We start from the raw sequence: 19670 nt of genomic DNA, 5'->3' as shown, positions 1-19670 counted from the left end.
AATTGCTCTATTAACTTACATTGTAGCTTGTTTCACCGCTGCCGACTGCAGCGATCTCTCTTAATACTGGACCAATGTCAAAGATTGTTGTTCCCATCAGTCACTTAGACACAAAATATCCTAATTTTGACTTAAAGATTTTCATTTTCACTGTAAATGCATATCGGTTCCAAATATGGGTTTGTCTACTAATAATCGGTATCGGCCTTGAACAACCAGTATCGGTCAATCCCTAATTTGCTGTAATTCTACGACTACATTTGTATCTGTATTTTCTGTACAGTGTAATGTCTGACAACAAGTTCAGTGTCTCAGTCCCTAAATGATTGACCTGAAACCGGAACTCGTTTTCAAAAATGGTTTTGTCTCTGAACACTCACGTATAAATGAAGGCCTTCCTCTCCCGGCGCATGTTGAGCATGTGCAGCCAGGCCACGGTGCTGAACTGCTGCCGCCACAGAGCGTGACCCGACACCACGTCCGATTTGCTGTCTGAGAAGGTCAGCAGCCGCTGGTCTGTGTCGTCCAGAGAGGCGTTGTCACATTCATCCTCTGCCTGCTCCCGATTAAACACACTGTAGTCTAGGGATGGGGAAGAAAAATCGGTAACACTTGAAGGTATCTACATAAGAGTGACAAGACACTGTCATGAACACATGACACAGTCATGACACATGAACCCTAACTCTAACTAGGGCTGAAACGATTCCTCGAATAATTTGATTACAAAAAATCCTCGTTAAATCTTCGTTAAATCAATGTTACCAACGTTGTATTGCTGACGGACGGTGTTTCCACACGGCTCATTATTACTGTCGCACACCAGACGCTGCTCAGTCTGCGGGCGACACATGCCAGAGCGTAAATAGTGAGGGGCTAAGAGAAGAGACAGGCCGGAGAAAACCACAGAAAGTGTCCAAAGTTTGGAATCAGTTCAAACGTAATTAAAACGAAAACTCTGGACAGGGCGTCTACTGAAAAACCGAACTAGCTTACCACAGTAATAGCACGACGTCAATGCTTCAGCATCTCAACAGAAAACATTTCTCATCCATTCCACGAAGCGGACCCGACAAAAGTAAATCACGGAGTTGTATGGACGATGAAACTACACCAAACACACCAACTACCAAAAGCAAAGGCAAGGAAATACATAGCAGTGACCACAATTTCATCTACAGAGCCGACTTGTTGACTATCCCGTCGGAAAAACATCATCACATACCCTTCACCATACCTAGAGATTGGCATGGTTGTATTTCAGTTATCCTAATAGCTGGTTTGATTTGCACTGAGAGATGATTTTATGGAAAGTCCTCCATGCCAATCTCTAGGTATGGTGAAGGGTATGTGATGATGTGGGGGGGCTATTTTAATTCCAAAGGCCAAGGGAACTTTATCAGGATGCATAGTATCCTGGATCCATGAAATAACTGGCCTTTCAAAATAAAAGTCTGCCTGCCTCTATGGGAATTTAACATAGGGGTGTACTCACTTTAGTTGCCAGCGGTTTAGACATTAATGGCTGTGTGTCGAGTTATTTTGAGAGGACAGAACATTTACCCATGTATCGTGAAAGATTTGAATCAGGACGAAAGCATCATCCCAGTCCTACTTTAGTCTGAAGACATTAAACACAAAGCAGTGTTTCCTCTAGGTTGATTTTGTAGTGGCGGCCCGCCATGGCAAAATGTCTGCCGCCACAGTATCAGAAATAGGGCAGACGCACAATGTAGTCGCAGTTGCCTTTTAAATGATCCTGCCGACATAATGCACTGGCTGCCGCTCAGTCGTGTAACACTGCTTTGGTAACACACTCACCAGCTTGGTCCACTTCAGCCTCTGACTCCAAACGAAGAAACACATCCTCCAGTGTTGTCATGGAAACCCCATAGTTGGCAATTCCCAGTTTGGGTTGACCGTCGAGCTCCGAGAACAAGCCTATGAAAGACATATTAATAATTAGCACTTGCTGCAGTTAACAGTCACAAATGAGTCATTGCTTTAGTATTTGTCTTGGTGGGGTTTGGGTAGACAGAGAGAGAGGGCTGGCAGTCAGAGGAAGCTATGTAAATGTGCAAATAACTTAACTAGATAGTGTGATCTGACCTGAAAATGTGTCAATGCTCTCAAACGGCAGCGTGAATGTCAACTCTGCCTCGTGTTGGCGGGACAACGTAGCCTTGGGAACGTGCTGCTTGATCAGCGACGTGATATTTTCAGCTTCACATCCCTCGTTGATAGACATTCTACGTGGGAGGAAAAGAGACTAGTTAAATAAAAGACCTACAGTATATGTGGTTGACATGGGTTGTTAAGAGTGTTATAAAGTCTCAGATTCAAGACTCAATACTTCGAGATTCAATACTTTATTGCCATGCAACTAAGTTGCTAGGAATTTGGTGCAGTGTGCTCATTACACAAAAGAACAAAGCTTTCATAGCAGGACAATCCATACCCGTTATTAACACATGTAAACACATAGACACAACATGATTTCATGAATGTATCAGACCATCTATAAAACAGTTCAATGGGCCACTAAGATTTTTAAATATCCAAAAATGGTTCACTGGTCTGTGACTTGTAGCAGTTTTCCAGCACGTGAAAGCTGAAACAATAAACTACCACCAGGGACGTAAAATCTACTCGCCTGAGATGATATCCAACACCACACTTGGTCTTGAGATACAGAGAAGAGCCGACGCACTTCAGCTGTCCCTGAGAGATCACAGCTTTGCGATCTGAAGGAAAAAAAAAAAAAGCATCTGTGTTCAACAATAACAACAAATTCTGTGATACTGTGAAACTGAAGTGGGCTAGAAACTCATGTCTTCAAAGTGAAACTTATCAGCATCAGATGCTGACATGAATAATGTCAACTGTAAGAGTAAAACAATCTTCATTATGAATTAAAAACTGGAGAAAGTTGGCAGTAAAGATTAACACCTTGAAGTTTCTTATTCGTCATTGCTAGGAGCAGAATTTAAAGCTCGAGGACTTTGGTGAATCCTTGAATCTCTCATAGACTCGTTCATTACACTCAAACACTGTGTAATAAATCAACAGCACAGGTGCAATGCACTAAATTATTTAAACTGGATAAATGGCAAGGCTTAACGTCTAATTTCTAAGATGATTTCTGACTAATGGTTTCGGTGCCGGTTGTGTAACCGAGAGTTCTTACCAGGGATGCACCGAATCCAGGATTCGGATCTGGCCGAATATTGGGCTTTTTGACGGGGTTCGGTTTCTGCCGAACCTTAGAATCTTTTCACACCGAACCGAACCCTACGCTTGCACTACGCGCGCTACGCTGGTCGACGTAATGACGCCACCGTTGATTACAGGAAGGTGTTTACGTAGGTGGAGCGTTCAATGCAGCAGGCTGAGAGGAAGTGGAAATGGAACTGGTGAGCAGAAAAAGTGTTGTTTGGCAGTACTTTCAGTCAAAAGAAGGCCATTCAAGTCCAGCTACATGTTCAATATGCAATGCTGATTAGTCTGGTGGTGGCGAGGACCCTAAACAATACACAACATCACCGCTGTTACAACATTTGGTATGAAACATCCAAAAGAATACGAGTTGAGCATGAAGGAATCTACAGACAGCAGCCAGAATGCAGCAACTTCAGGTACGGCAAAGGAAGGACAGTCACAGCTAAAAACTTGTGTTAACCAGACGACCATTAGTAGCCTACTTTATGGGATTATAAATCTAAAAGGCTAATATTTTGGATAATGATTGGATCTTGAGATAGGGTAAACATAGGCCTATGGTAATTGTCAAAATAGTTTTTCCCACTTGTCTTCCTGGCATAATGTTGCCTATTCTTTTTTTTTTAACAGTTAAAATAAAATAAAATGAAAAATTCACTGCTGTGGATGTTGTTTACTTCATTAATGTGTTTACTGTGTTAATGGACTGAGGATGGGAGGAGGATTCGGTATTCGGTTTCGGCAGAATCTTAACCAGTGGATTCGGTATTCGGCCGAACCCCAAAAAATCCCTAGTTCTTACCAGCAAGAATGTCCGCCTCGTCCATGTAGTGTGTGCTGAGGACGGTGACTCTGCCGGCTCGGCGGCTCTGCAGCAGCGACCACACCTGGTGCCTGGAGCAGGGGTCCATGCCTGCTGTGGGCTCGTCTAAGAGCAGGATCTGACGGAAACAAACACGATGCAGACTAGGGTTGGTTACCGAGACCTTAACGACCGGTATCTACCGGACCAAAACGCGAATTTAGGTGCCACTTAAATGCCTGCGCTGCTCTCTGATGCTCTGAAACGGACGTTAGAGGCAACAGAAACATCGCTGCACATGACCAGTGGTGGAGGAAGAATTCAGATCATTTACTTCAGTAAAAGTACTAATAACACACTGTAAAAATACTCTGTTACAAGTAAAAAGTCCTGTATTAAAAATGTTACTTAGGTAAAAGTATTTAAGTATCATCAGGAAAATGTACTTCAAGTATTACAAGTAAAAGTACTCCATGCAGAAAAATCCTCCCATTTTAGAAACTGGAAACGATCGAAACAGTCGCGTGTTTAATGGCCTAATCATTTCAGCTGGACTTGTAGTTTCATTTATAATAAAACCTCAGATTGTATAAACTACGTGTGTTAATATGTCAAGTAACTAGTAACTAAAGCTGTCAGATGAATGTAGTGGAGTAAAAAGTACTATATTTCTCTCTGAAATGTAGCGGAGTAGAAGTAGAAAGTGGCAAAAGACTCAAGTAAAGTACCTCTACATTTGGACATAAGTACAGTACTTGAGTAAATTTACTTGGTTACATTCCACCACTGCATGTGGCGCTAGTTAACACTACACTTGGCAGCAGGTAACGTTAGCCTACCGTTAGCTAGAAGCTGGATTAAACACGGTTAAAATGCTGACCGCTAAACGGTGTCAAAGTGTGACTATTTCACTGTGGAGGATTCCAACAGCGGGACGTCCGACAGTCTGCAGCTGCTGTTGTCGGAGAAACAACACAGACGGTGCGTTTACTTGAAACTCGCCTCGCCAGCCTCGTGGTGCATTCAAAGTTATTTAAATCTTTTTAAAACTATCGGTTCAAACACCGTTCAGAGTTAACACCGGTATCGGTGTACCAATATCCAACCCTAATGCAGACTGCTCTGGACGGACCCAAGCTGTTATACTGCTAGGACTGGTGGGAGAATTACTGATCACTCGAGGCAGCGTGAGACCAGGACACACAGAATCAAATTCAAGGAAACGATTAATGGTATGAAGCGCCCGCTCCAGGTACCTTAGGATCTCCGAGAATGGCGATGCCCACGGAGAGTTTCCTCTTTTGGCCTGCGCTCAGATTCTTGGCCTGAGCAGTCTTGATCTTCTCCAAGTCCAGATCCTTCAGCACTTTGGTAACCTATTAAAGGAGGGGGGGGGAAATCACCTGTCACTCTCAAACTGTTTCACCAGTCAATCTCAATTTTTGGACAAAAAGTTGAACAAAATAGGCCTTGAAACCAAACCAACAATAAGACAGAGAAGTGTTTAGATCTAGCCTGGGAAAACTGACGAACTTCCGTCATATTTGAGATTTGCTCTGCAAGTCAGTCTGGCCAAGAGCCCATTCAAGCCAATTTCCAATTTTTCCAAATCGAGGCACCAATCACAACCGTTGAGGCGGGCTTTACACGATGACGATAGCGCAGCGACGGAAAGCAGCTTTTTGTTTACGTTCAACATGACGGCCACTGAAGCGCAGCAACCCGTTGATGCCGCTGTCGCTGCTACGTCACCCAGATCGCTGCTCTGATTGGTTGAAGGACTATCCAATTGCGCCCAGAGGCGTTTGAGCGGCGTTACAACTGAGAAGGGTCTGGTGTCAACCAGGCTAGTTTAGATCATCACATCTAGAGCTGCAATGATTAATCGATTAGTTGTCAACGATTAAATGAATTGCAAACTATTTTGATAATCGAGTCATTGAGTGATTTTTTATGAACAAAAAAGTAAAAACTTCTGATTCCAGTTTGTTAAATGTGAATATTATTCTAGTTTCTTCTCTCCTCTGTGACAGCAAACTGAATATCTTTGAGTTGTGGACAAAACAAGACATTTGAGGACGTCATCTTGGGCTTTTGGGAAACACTGATCCACATTTTTCACCATTTTCTGACATTTTAGAGACCAAACAACTCATCCATTAATGGAGAAAATAACCGACAATTCAACAATTAAAATAATTGTTCGTTGCAGCCCTAATTACCTCAGCATCGATGTTCGAGGGCGGGATCCCTTTGATGGCTGCGAATATCCTGAGATGCTCCTCCACAGTGAGCACATCAAAGATGATGTTGAACTGGGGGCAAATTCCCACCAGCTGCTTCATTTCGGACCCGTCTGCGATCTCTGCTACGGGAGAGCGGTAGATGGTGGCCAAGCCATTAGTGGGCGGGCAGATGCCACACAGGATGTTCATGAGGGTGGTCTTTCCTGCCCCGCTGTGACCCAGCAGAGCCGTGATCTGGTCCTCGTAGATGTCAAACGTCAAACCTGGGGAGGGGATGTAAAGGAAGAGAGATACGGCACCGTGGAATCAGAAAATGCGCATTAACATACGAACAGACACACAGCTGGGGCTTAACAGCATATTGTTACAGCATTGACGTTCCAGTGTAGGCATGGGCAACAGAATAGAAGGGACTAAAACAAATTAGATCCACCATGGGACACCATGGAAACCATTTTTCTGCTGAATCAAAATGAAAACTTGCAGGCAATCCATGCAGATTGATTTTTCATGACTAATCTTAAAAGGAAAACAGTCTATTCTCTCTGCTTGACCACAGTTTTGTAGCCTCTGACTAAATGACATTTTTTGATTATAGCTTTGCACACAAAAAGGTATATTTTTTTTTCTTCATAATTCCAAAAATGTTTTGTTTTTTCTCTCTCTAAATGGAGCAACAGATATTAAAAGCTGCGCAAATGAAAACTTTTTTTTAAAATGAACTTGGAGAAAAAAAAACAACAACAAAAAAAACTGCATACACAATTTTTGGAATATTGTTTAGGCTCTTCCACAGTAAGTGGACACACTGTGAAGTCAATAGTTTATACTGTGAAAACAAATCACAACATCTGCTAATTAAGAGGACTTTAAAAAGGAACCAATCACGTCAAAGTGTTCAGGACTCACCTCTCAGAGCCTCCACCACGTTGCCCTTCTCTTTGTACACTTTCTGGATGTTATTGATGCTGCCAGAGAAAGAGGCACAGGAGCAATCAAGAAATATTTATTTTTTGTGTAAACACAGAAGCAGAGTCATAATGAAGAGCAGCTCTCATCTTACAGACTGGTCTCCGAGCCTGGAAACTCTCCAAGCCTTCATTTCTCTACTAATGCTTCAGTATCAAAGGGCTCATCCTCTGAATGGATACTTTAGACATAGGGCTGGGCAATAATTCAATATGATAAGTTATCGTCCTTCAATGGAATCATATCGTGATGAAATCATATATCGAGACGTCGTGATATACAATGACGTTGTCTAAATTGGTAACAACAAGCACATACTAACTCAAATTTCTCAGAAAATCTGTAGTGAAACATTTTGAGGGAATATCATTTGAGCAATTGCAGATTTGTTTTAACCCTTGTGTTGTCTCTTCCATTTGACCACGCACTTGCTGGGTCAAAACTGAACATCAACACTTTTTCTGACCTTTTTGACACTTTTGACGCATTTTTTTTAACATGTTTAACACTTGTTTTCATTCCCATGTATAAACACCACTAACACCAACTTATTACTAGTTTTACACCTATTTTTTGGAATTCATGGTCAAACGTCATTTCTAGGAAAGTATACGTAATTCTTGAGTTAAAAAAAACATAAATTAAGAATTATTTAGACTATTATTAAAAAGAAGGATCATCACAGAAGGGTATATGTCAAAGTTCAGTCAGGATACTTTTCAAATGCTAAAAAATTGAATCAAACACCCTAAAATTCACTGTAAGTAAAACCTACTCAGAAATGTAACAAACTGCATTTCCAGGATTTTGACTTATTGCAACAGAAATGTGCATCCAAACTGAGATTCATATGCAGGTTCAGACTTTTACCGGATGGCCTCTTTCCCTCTGAACTCAGGCGAAACAGGCTCGACCGACTCGTCCCCACCAGGAGCGCCGTTCGCCTCTTCGTCGTACGCTGAGCTCACTTCAACGTAGCGCTTACTGCGTTTGGACCAATAGGAAGGCTTCAGGAAGTACACCAAGGACCTCCTCATTCCAAACTCCCCTGCATTTCAGACAACATGTAGTAGGTATTATGATAGTAATACTAAACAATCATAGGGTTCAAGATTAAACTTAAAGTGTAGAGCTAGAAAGATGTTATCAATTAAGCGATTAGTTGTCAACTATTGAATTAATCGATTAATCGTAAAAAGTAAGACAAGTTAAAATTCTCTGATGTCAGCTTGTTAAATGTGATTATGTTCTAGTTTCTTCTCTCCTCTGGGACAGTAAACTGAATATCTTTGAGTTGTGGACAAAACAAGACAATTGAGGACGTCATCTTGGACTTTGGGAAACACTGATCACCATTTTCTGACATTTAAAGCAATACTAGAGAACTTTTTGTAACTTAAAATAATGTTTCCAAAATCGTTTCAGTGGTTCATCAACTCGTAACAGGGTGAACGGCACTTCTGCATTCACTTTGCGGCCCTCTACCGGCTAGAACAGCACTATGCAAGTTTGCCAGATCGGGTAGCGGATCTGTAGTTTGAATGAGACATAATGGGACAAGTCTGCTTCCAACCTGTAGGGGGACTGAAGCAGGAAAAGTTATTTTGTGTTGCTTTAATAGACCAAACAACTAATCCATTATTCGAGAAAATAAGATTAATACAGATTAATGGACAACGGAAATAATTGTCAGTTGCAGTGATCGCACGGTGAAACTTTCTGCTGCTGCAAAACTAATACAACCAATAGTATTAAAGTAGACTTAATTAGTTGTAAATTATATTGAGTTATTCTGTGTGTGTGTGTGTGTACACTCACCAGGCAGTACCTGGTCCAGGTAGACAGCCAACAGAAGGTAGAGGATGCAGTCCACAACCAGCATGAGCAGGGGCACGTAAAGAGGATGAGGGCCGTTGGCCAGGGAGGAAAACACAGCACCATCTCCCTGGGCCTCCAGGTAAACCACCTAACACACACACACACACACACACACACACACACACACACACACACACACACACACACACACACACACACACACACACACACACACACACACACACACACACACACACACACACATCAATTCCCTGTGGCCACGATTAAATCCCCCCACAATGTGTGTCATTTTTCAATAACTGCATGGCTCCCAATTTACACTTAAGCAATCAGACATACGCAATATCAAAATCAGAAGCATCTGTGGTCAAAAGATAGTATGCTAATGTCTCAGAGTTAGTTACTGATTCTTATATTCGGATATGTTCTTTAGCAAGCAAACTCTTGCCTTTATTTTGATCTAAAATACACGTCTGTAAAGTTTCATGACTGTATCTTGCAAGTTGCGGCGCTATCTTGGTAACAAAATATGGCTGCAGACATATAAACACCTGGCAAAGTACTCAAAATGGCCTCTGTGGTAGTACCACATGTTGGAATGAGGATACAGACTCACAAGGAGAAACAATGCCTGTGTCACTGTCGCGGCTGGTAATTAAAGCTACAGACAAAAACAAAGTCACAAGACGACAACTGCAGAAATGGATGGAAATGGACCCTGGTGAAGGCAGAGCGTCATGGGAGGGGAACAATACCAGCAAGCCGGGTACTAACTACCTTCCTGGAGACATTTCTTGGCCAACCAGGTTATTTCATTACAGGCATATACCCGAAGATGACCACTGGAGCATAGCGTGTGTTTGTTACCTGTGCAATCCCGATTGAGAAGGCACTGGGGGAGAGCAGACAGAGAAGCCAGACCAGTGGCTGCGGGAAGTCCTTCATCAGCACGGTGAAGAGTGACAGGCAGCCAAACACCACCGTCAGCATGGAGCCCACTGTGCTGGCAAACTTGGGCTTCTTAAATAATGGAGTCAGCATGAAGGAGAAAAAGATCTGTGACGAGAGAGAGAGAGAGAGAGAGAGAGAGAGAGAGAGAGAGAGAGAGAGAGAGAGAGAGAGAAAGAAAGAAAGAATATGAATCAGTATTTCCATGACTACTACCCTGAATGTTGTTATGCAGAGAGCATTCAAAAAAATTCAGCCTTGGTGCAGAATTACAGCCACTAGAGCCAGTCCCACAATGAGCTTTCCTTAGGATGTGCCATTTCTGTGTCTGTAGCTTTAAATGCTATTGATGAGGAGAGGGGGGGCAAGGTGGAGGGGGGGGTATGTGGCCTTGACTAACTGCCACTTTGCTCATTTGAAAGCCATGATATATCTCTCTCTCTCTCTCTCTCTCTCTCTCTCTCTCTCTCTCTCTCTCTCTCTCTCTCTCTCTCTCTCTCTCTCTCTCTCTCATGGGGGGGCCAAATTCTCTGGCCGGGCAAAGCAGAGAAAGGGGAGGTAACCTTTCCCCTTATGATGTCATAAAGGGAAGATTCCAGATCGGCCCATCTGAGCTTTCATTTTCTCAAAGGCAGAGCAGGATACCCAGGGCTCGGTTTACACCTATCACCATTTCTAGCCACTGGGGGACATAGGCAGGCTGGGGGAACTCATATTAATGTTAAAAAACCTCATAAAGTGAAATGTTCATGCCACGGGACCTTTAAACCTACTAGTTTAACGTTGACTGTATTGGGGTTAGTTATCAATCCATTTCTAACAGGTTGGGATTAAATCACCTTCCAAGATAAGCAACAATTTTTGAAAATGTCACGCTTGTAATGCTGCAATGAGTTACAAATGATCTTGCATAGAACACACAACGCAACTAGGGGCTGGGTATTGCCACAGATTTCCTGAAATCGATTTGATTCCGATTCACGAGGTTCCAATTCAATTTGATTTTAGATTTGTTTTGTTTCAATATCGATTCGATTAGGGATATCTCAGTTACAATAGCAATTTTGCTTGATATGAAAATAAAATTCTGAGAACTTCTACTGTAAATTGTACAAGGAACCCTCTAACCTGGTGCATTATTAAGAATATGAATGTTGTTGTTAAGAGTTGACCCCAAAGCAGTTACATAGAAACTGAAAAAAAGTTTACACATGTAGGGCTGGGCGATATGGAGAAAATCAAATATCCCGATATTTTTGACCAAACACCTCGATGTCGATATTGTAAGGTTGACAATTGGTGCTTTCACAAAATATCTTCCACATTTAGATTTTAGATAAATAACCATCATAATGTGGATATAATGACTAAGTGGTTAAAGGCAAATAATAGAACAGCTAGAACAGTCTGGTAAGTTCAGAAAATGACATCACTTTACTGTAATGCAGCCTTTGAAACCAGGAAAAGACTAAACTTATCATGAAACGATATTACAATTCTTCAAAATCTAAGACGATATCTAGTCTCATATCACGATCTCGATATAATATTGAAATATTGCCCAGCCCTATACACATGCTTTCTTTAGTGCAGAGGGTGAGATGCAGAGATGGTAAACATAAAGCTATACATCTGTGAAAATGGCCATGCCAGTTTTTTTCCCCCTCGCCAAAATTTCGCCCAACTTTGGAGCGTTAATTAGCATGACATCGATTCCTTATATTGTCTCGTTCGATTTCAATATCTTAGTCTAACTTTAAAATGGAGCCTCTTAAACGATCAATCTTGGGAATTTTATGATCATTTAAATGAAGATCAAATTGAAAAATTGATTTTTTCTAAAACCAGCCCTAAAAGAAACACACTGTGGTCTCCTAGCATTACCTACATTACACCTAATTACAGCTACATCACTTCCGGGAAGACACGCGTCTCGTTTTTCACTACTGGGTAGAAATCTCAGAAATGTATAGCTCAAAACCTGGGACAACGAAACCAAAACTAGCTGCGTGGCTAGACGCCACTAGGGGTAAATGAGAAGATACTGTTGTCATTTGGGTGAAGTGACCATTTAAAACAAAGCAACGCATGTGTGCAGGTTTACTTTCCCTCCATAGCAGCTCTACTCACCGATGAAATCCCATAGAGGAAGATGAGAAGGAAGACGACAAAGAAGTCACTGTTGGGGAACAGGGCCGTGTACGTAGCGATGATGGACATCAGGACGGACATGGTGGTCACCAGAGCAGCGTACAGGAGGCCCCATGACAACCTGTTCAACAACACAACAAGACACAGAAAGCAAGTTATTACGGATTATTTCCAAAGAAAAAAGTAAACTCAACAAGTGTCAGAAGCTACAGTAGTGTTGATGTCGATTTTGTAGTGGCGGCCCGCCATGGCAAAAATTCTGCCGCCACGGTATCAGAAAAAAACGCGGTTGCCTTTTTATCCTGCCGACATAATGCACCCCCCGATGGCTTTGAAACACAGATACCAAAATCAAGGTAAGAAATAAATAACTAAGTCTAACATTACAAGAAACATAAACAGGCTACGAAGACAGCGTTGTGGAGAGTGAAACGGGAGACTAGAAAAAGGCGTTCAGGTAGTGTGTTGTTAGGATGGCTACAGTAAATCATAGGCTCCTATCTAAAAGATGTAATCAATGTAATGGCTCAATATCAAAATGATTTGGACAATGTGGATGAGGTCGTTATAATTGGATGGCCGTCCGTATTCATTTGAGCCAGATTATAGGCTACCTACCTACCCCCCCCGTAAATGCATCTCTATTCACATGTCAATTAGTTTCCGTATTGCGGATCCAACGTTAAGTCACACTGGACACAACACCCAGGTAAACCAGACAAAATGCCATGCAGCTTCAAGCACAATTCGTTTGGAATACAAGCGTTCCATTTTGGAAGATAGATGGGATTCTGAACAGCGATGCCCGCGCTGCTTGTTCGGACAGACCTGCCCCCAGTGCTAAAAACAAAATCCTAAAAGGAAACACTGTACAGCGACCAACGCTTGTCACCCACCAGAAAGACGTGTTGTAGAGCCCCATCATGGTCATGGTGTCTTTGAGGCGATGCTCCTTCTCCGCTGCCACGTTGACGATGAGGAAGGTGACGAAGGGTGTGAAGGCCAGGACCAGGTAGATGGAGATGAGGGCGTGGGGGAATTTCTGCACCTCCACCGAGCCCGGCTGACCCATCATTACGACCTTCAGGTCCATCTCGCTCCACACTGAACGCTTCGTCTGCATCTGTACACAACAGATGGATCATTAGACTCAAACTAGGACTGGAAGCAATGACTATCTTCACTATGGATTCATTTATCAACATTTCTTTCTATTTTACAAACCAAATAACCAACTTATCCTTTCAGCACTACATTAGATCGGACCGTACTTGAACTAGGGCTGTGGAATGAATCGGATTTTGATCGCAAGTTCAATTTTGGCGCCTAACAATCACAAAAGCAATGTAATGGAGAAAGACTATTATTTTGCACGTTACGTTTTGCAAGTGAACTCTTATTATGTCTCGTGTTCTGAACGACACGTGCACCTTCGCCCCTCCTAATGGCTGAACTCACTCAGCCAGCATTTGATTATATTTCATATTTTTTGTATTATTTATTTTAAGGGGAATTCAAAAAGTTCAATGGGAAAAGAATGAAGGGAAATGTCACAGTTCAAGGTGTTGTTGCCTTAGTGTGTAACTTTGTGATATTTATGAACGTCCGTTACATTCAAGCCGTTGCCAAATGAGTTGCTACAAAGCTGACTAAGACTATCAGCTGCACACAACTCTCTCTGGATTTCTCAGTAGGATTATGTTCAGAAGATTGGGTCGTCTGAGGAATCCTCCGTGTCCTCCTTGGCTACTAGCAACTGCGTGGAGGAGGGGGTGTTCAGTCACGGAAGGCTTGTATCATGTGGACACGCCGACAGTTTTGTTGTCATTACTTAGAATACCTCATGGGGGCGACAGAAACTACGCACTATAGCTTCAACTGTTGTCAATGCAACATCTTTCCAAAAGTCAATGAGTAATTAAATAAATAAAGTATAATAAAGTATAATATAATAATAAAGTTCAATAATCGCGATTTCAGAATTGACCAAATAATGGTGATTATTTATTTTATAACCGAGCAGCCCTAACATGAACTACTTTTGCCATCTTGAAATAAACCATAGATGACACACCCTATATGTATTTGTCCTTAAATACCTTCAGTTCTCTGTGAAATGATATTAAATGGATTACTGCACAAAACAACACGCATAAAATGTTTAAAGAAACCGAAAATGTGAAATTTTACATTGAACTCTGAATTGAAAACAATAAACATTTTCTTTGTTGTATAATAAGTTATAGGCGTGTGTGTGTGTGTTATCGTGATGATTTTTAAAATCAATTTGTTTCCCGATAATCCATTTATTTATTTAATTTTTTTTTTTAACCAATGATTCACCTGAATATTTTTCAAACAAGACCGGAAGCAGAAAATGCAGAAAATCTTCTTTACAAAGTAAATAAATGTCAGACTGACTGACTTGTGATGTGCATTCTTCTTAAAAAACAATGAGTTTTTAGAAATGTCTCCTGATATATTGTCTCCTGAAGTGTATTATTAAACTTTTGTTTGTGTTAAAGAAGGAAAAGAAAATCGCAATAAATGAGAATCACAATACAAATCCAATCGGCACCCATGTATCGTGAAAGAATCAAAATCGGGTCATAAGCATATCGTCTCGGCCCTAATAAGTTATTCTAAACAACGCTAGCACTGCATCTTTGTTCCCTCTTTAAGGTCGAGTTGGTTCAGACTGGGGAGCATTGTGCTGATCTCCGGCCCGTCTCACCTGGATGATAGCTGCATCGATCAGAGACTGGAGGCGGATGAAGCCAGAGTACCAGTAATTAGCTGCTCTGCAGTTCACCGAGTTGGTGAAACAGTTGGCTAGAGGAGAACAAACACAACGACAACAACATTTATGTGTGCGCCAGATATAAATGACAAACTGTTTATATTTCAGCTCTGTGTTCCCTCACACAGGCATATCATTCAATACACACAACTTATCCACAACTTAGCCAACTCAATGACACCTGACGTGGACATTATTCCTTACATATCAACTTACTGATAACTGATTACCTACAGAGTGATTAGCGCAACACCTGAAAAGCACCGTTTTTACTCTCTGCTCCTCACCACGGGGCTTCTCAAATCACTCCGCCCAAGTAGTAGTGCTTCGCCTTCTGAGAATATAGTTCCCAGTTTGTATAGGGTTAGAAGATGGCTGTGTCTCATGTGACCTTGTTATTTGTACACGCTGTGACTATACAAATCCCAACATGTAAATAGGAACATGTTGGCGTTATTTTGTCACTTATTGGGAGCAGTAGGCTAGATGGAGCCGGTTACCTCCAGGATCTGTGCTAAGCTAGGCTAGCGGTGGAGGCGTCAGACAGAGAGTAGAACACGGAGATGAGAAGGGTACGTATGGACTTATCTAACTCTGGGGGATACAGTGAATACGCTAAAGTCCCAAAAAGTCGGCGTGTTCCTTTAAACCAAAGGCCTCCTAGGCAGTGTGTAGTGTATGTGAAGGTTAACGTAATTCTGTATTTCAATCATAATCTGTAAAATGTTCTAAAAATTAGGTTTTGCTTTGCAATCATGGAGCATGCGGTCTGTTCACTGGTGAGAAACCTAATCCATTTCAAATAAACTCGTCAGAATATGCTTAAATAGAGGGAGGACTAAAAACGTTTACGTATGTACGTATACGTATATACAAACCACCATTCCAATGAAGTTGGGACGTTGTGTAAAATGGAAATAAAAACAGAATACAATGATTTGCAAATCCTTTTTAACCTATATTCAATTGAATACGCTACAAAGACAAGATATTTAATGTTCAAACTGAGCAAATGTCTTGTCTTTGTAGTACAAAGAAGAAAGCAAAACAAAGAAAATCCCATTGGACTTTACCAATAGACTCTGTGTAATCGCTGGGTAAGGGCAGCTGGTTGTAGGGGAAGCGTAGCCTGTACGACGTGGCAGCGCTGTCCGTGAACACAACACCGACGTAGCTGGAAGGCTCATACAGACTGGCGTTCTCCAGGTCCTCCTCGCTGGCAAACATCTCCAGATGATCCTGGAGGTCTGAAAACAGGAGACAGAATAAAAAGTGTGTTTAGAAGGATGCAATTTATTGGATTATCACAAACTCCCTGCCCTTGTTTTATGATTAAGGTTGGTTTTTAAATATATATGTTGTTTTTATGTTACAGTATAGCTATGTGTGCAATACAGTATCTTTTAAGCACTGCTGGGAGGGGCATTTGCAGGGTGAACAATTAACCCTTTCAAATCGAAATTGCGATTTTAAAGAATGCGATTAGCTAATCGTGAAGACCGCGAATAATCGACTGTGAAATATTGAGTTGAATGTTTGGTGGAACATTTGGTTCAACATTTTGTATTCCTCTTTTCATTTTTATATTTACTGTTTTCTTCATTAGATACATTTCTGCCCCAATTGTAACATACAGTAATGGCAATAACAGCTTCTTATCTATCTCATCTTATATTATATGAGAGGATTCTCAGACACTTACGCATCTCCTGGGCCACCTCTTCCATGATGTGGTTGGTGATGTTAGTGATGGGTGTGTAGCCCAGGCCCTTGAAGAAGTGGTCCTCACGCTCCAGCTCCATAGTGCTGATGCCTCCATAATAAACGTGAGGATTCAGGGTGCTGATGAGCACCAGGAGGCCCAACAGTAGCAGAGGCAGGATCAGTTCCTGCAAAGACAGACACACAAAAGGATGAGAAAACCCTGACATCCCAGGGGCGATGGAATATGTAATGTATCTTCAACATATTCTGTGTCTGTCATCTGGCATCTCCTCCCAGTTGGATTTGGTCACTACCCAAAGCTGAGCCTTAAAACATGGATCCACACGTAAATGCCTTATTTTAATTTCCTAGTAATAAACCTTTAATAGTTCCTGTGTACTGTGATGAAGTCAAGGAATTTTGGAGGGGGATACATGATAACTATGTTGGATTGCAGGGACCCAGGTTCCATTCAGCCTGAGATTATTTCTTCTGTGAGATGGGTCACATGGGTCCTAAACGGGAGGGATAAGCACATACAGTAAGAAGCTGGGTCCAGACTAGTTTAATGATTCCCAGACAGATTATTTTAGGAGGATGGAAGAATGAAGGGGTGCTGTCAAATCATGAGTGGGCTTGTGAGATGGCTAGGGTGGAACCATTTGAAAAAATGTCATATAAAAAGGGTTTGCCAGATTGGATGTCTAGACTAGAAAATGGGGAAAGTAGCTGAGCTTTCTGGAGGGCTCCTAAGAAGCTTTGTGCTGGGGAGAGACAGGTATGATGAGCTTATGGTGTTGTCATTTCTACATAGGTTTACTTTGATTAAGGTTTATGGTGTTTGGCGTTTTAAGCCCCCAACGTCGCCTTCCAGGCAGCGCTGCCTGGAAGGCACTTGGATTAGGCAATGGTTAGGGATGGGCACTGCGAGGGGCACTGGCCCAAGGGGACCACTGATGTGATTTAAATACTTTAAAACCTCCTTAAAAAGCCAATTTCGGTTATATAAAAAATCTGTTTAAAAGAAGGCCAGATATTAAAAAGGCAGGTTAACAGAACGGACAGCGGGAGAATAAAACTTTAAATAAAAAGGTCACCTCAACACCTGCCCTGGCCTCTCTCCTGGAGACATATTAAAAAAAATGAAAAAAAAATAATAATAAATATATGTTATATAAATAAATGCTCTGGCGTCGCAATACAAACAAATACTATCCCAATCTATCTCCACATAAAAGGGTTAGGTGCCTTGAAGTCGACGTTGGGGGCTTAAAACCCCATCGAGCAAGGTTTATGGTCTGTTTTGTTGATTGTACGGGAAGATTGTAGTTACTGTGTCATCTTTTCTTGATTTTTGTCTGGGTGGGTAGGGATGGGAGGGATTTGTCCATGTTGCTAGTTTTATGTTTGGTACTTAGTTTAAAAAAAAATAAAAGTGGTTAAAAAACAGTGCCTGCCTGTGTTCGGAGCTCTAATGGCGAAGAGCCATGCTTTCTCTCCTCCGATCCATAAACAACATTCTACAGCTTGACCTTGTGCAACACAGTCAACTGAAACAATAAATTGGGAGCCATTGGCACGTCAAGAGCTGATTCCAGAGCTCGTCAGGCTTTTAAACATTTTTTGACCAAGAGCTATTTTAAGGCTTGTGGTTGACAGGGTTCCACTGGGAAAACTCGATTAGATTTGGTTCACCTTGGGAATTCAAATCCCATGTAGTAAACACTTCATGCTCCAAACATCATAGGTTCTCCTTACAAACCAACAAAGCCGCCATCTGTTCTCCAGTTCCAAAAGAACAGTGCATAAAAGTATGAATTTGATTTAGAGTAACCCAGGATAAACGGTCACCTGAGCTCAAGCAGCCAGTGACAAACAGTTGGCATCTCTGGTATGAAGTAAACAAGCCACATTGATCGCACTGCAGCTTCGGGAAAATACTGGACTTTCTAACAGCTGTTGAGGAAGCTGCAGGAGGTCCCTCAGCGCTACCTCTCGAAAGTAAAGTTGATACACAGAGACATTAAAAATGCATCAGTGCAACTTCAAGCCAAATGAAAAATGCATGGGCCGACGAACAAAAGAAATTGGAACGGAGAGGACGCACAAGCCATGTCTTTTATTTAATGCCCAAATCTAAATGTATATTGTGTATTTATTAACGAGTCCTTTACCAAGGACAAGAGGTTTGGGTTCTGTTATTTTTTGTTGCACTGGAGCAGCCACAGGCGTAAAAAGAAATGACCACATTATCAGACTTATTAACTCTAGCTGAGGTTTTCCTGGAATAACAACAGAGAGAGCTCTCTCTCTCAGACATCCAGACAAAATATGGACAAAGACAGCGTGCTAACCTTGGGAAAAGGTGCGTGGAATGTGTGATAACGGCGCATTACCGGATAAACTAACCTTTCAACACATTTCTTTCCTACTTTAACTGTGAGGGGTAAAACAGAGTTACAGAATTAACAGAGACCAAGGGCTGTTTAAATAAATTGACAGATATATACAGTAAATAAATGTAAGCAAGTAACATAAAGCAATAAAAATGAGTTCATCTATAATTATATCATAAATTGCCGCCATTAGGTTCTCATTTTAACAACCGCACAAGATGACACACACACACACACACTACAAGCCTTGTTCCTTCTACACCTACTATTATTGCTCCATAGCACAAGCTACAGCGCTCAGCATAAGTGAATAATAATATAATGCTAAAGTTGACTAAAAACAGGAATAAAAAAAAAAAAAAAAAATCATCTTTTGGAAATTGATCTTAATGCCTTAATTACAAAAATGCCCCACATCATCACATACCCTTCACCATACCTAGAGACTGGCATGGGGTACTTTCCATAAAATCATCTCTCAATGCAAATCAAACCAGCTATCAGGCTAACTGAAATACAACCATGCCAATCTCTAGGTATGGTGAAGGCTATGTGATGATGATGGGGGGGGGGCTATTTTAATTCCAAAGGCCAAG

At 41.5% G+C, this 19670-nt stretch overlaps 1 protein-coding gene across 1 annotated transcript in view; it reads right to left on the bottom strand.

The window, feature by feature from the left end:
• abca5 (ATP-binding cassette, sub-family A (ABC1), member 5) overlaps nt 1-19670 on the bottom strand; it is a 41429-nt gene that overhangs the window by 20109 nt on the left and 1650 nt on the right. The window contains exons 3-18 of the mRNA XM_078279161.1: nt 16677-16863; nt 16048-16221; nt 14909-15006; nt 13071-13297; nt 12154-12295; nt 9943-10131; nt 9055-9202; nt 8107-8284; nt 7177-7235; nt 6244-6530; nt 5278-5397; nt 4022-4160; nt 2654-2744; nt 2110-2249; nt 1822-1941; nt 381-582 (exon numbers count right to left, since the gene is read on the bottom strand). Coding sequence (XP_078135287.1) covers nt 381-582; nt 1822-1941; nt 2110-2249; nt 2654-2744; nt 4022-4160; nt 5278-5397; nt 6244-6530; nt 7177-7235; nt 8107-8284; nt 9055-9202; nt 9943-10131; nt 12154-12295; nt 13071-13297; nt 14909-15006; nt 16048-16221; nt 16677-16863 — 2501 coding nt within the window. The remainder of the gene's footprint in view (nt 1-380; nt 583-1821; nt 1942-2109; nt 2250-2653; nt 2745-4021; nt 4161-5277; nt 5398-6243; nt 6531-7176; nt 7236-8106; nt 8285-9054; nt 9203-9942; nt 10132-12153; nt 12296-13070; nt 13298-14908; nt 15007-16047; nt 16222-16676; nt 16864-19670) is intronic.

Source organism: Sander vitreus, chromosome 21, assembly GCF_031162955.1.
Source record: "Sander vitreus isolate 19-12246 chromosome 21, sanVit1, whole genome shotgun sequence".
In the NCBI taxonomy this organism is placed as follows: domain Eukaryota; kingdom Metazoa; phylum Chordata; class Actinopteri; order Perciformes; family Percidae; genus Sander; species Sander vitreus.
Note: the sequence above shows the minus strand (reverse complement) of the source record. Positions and strands in the feature narration are given on the sequence as shown.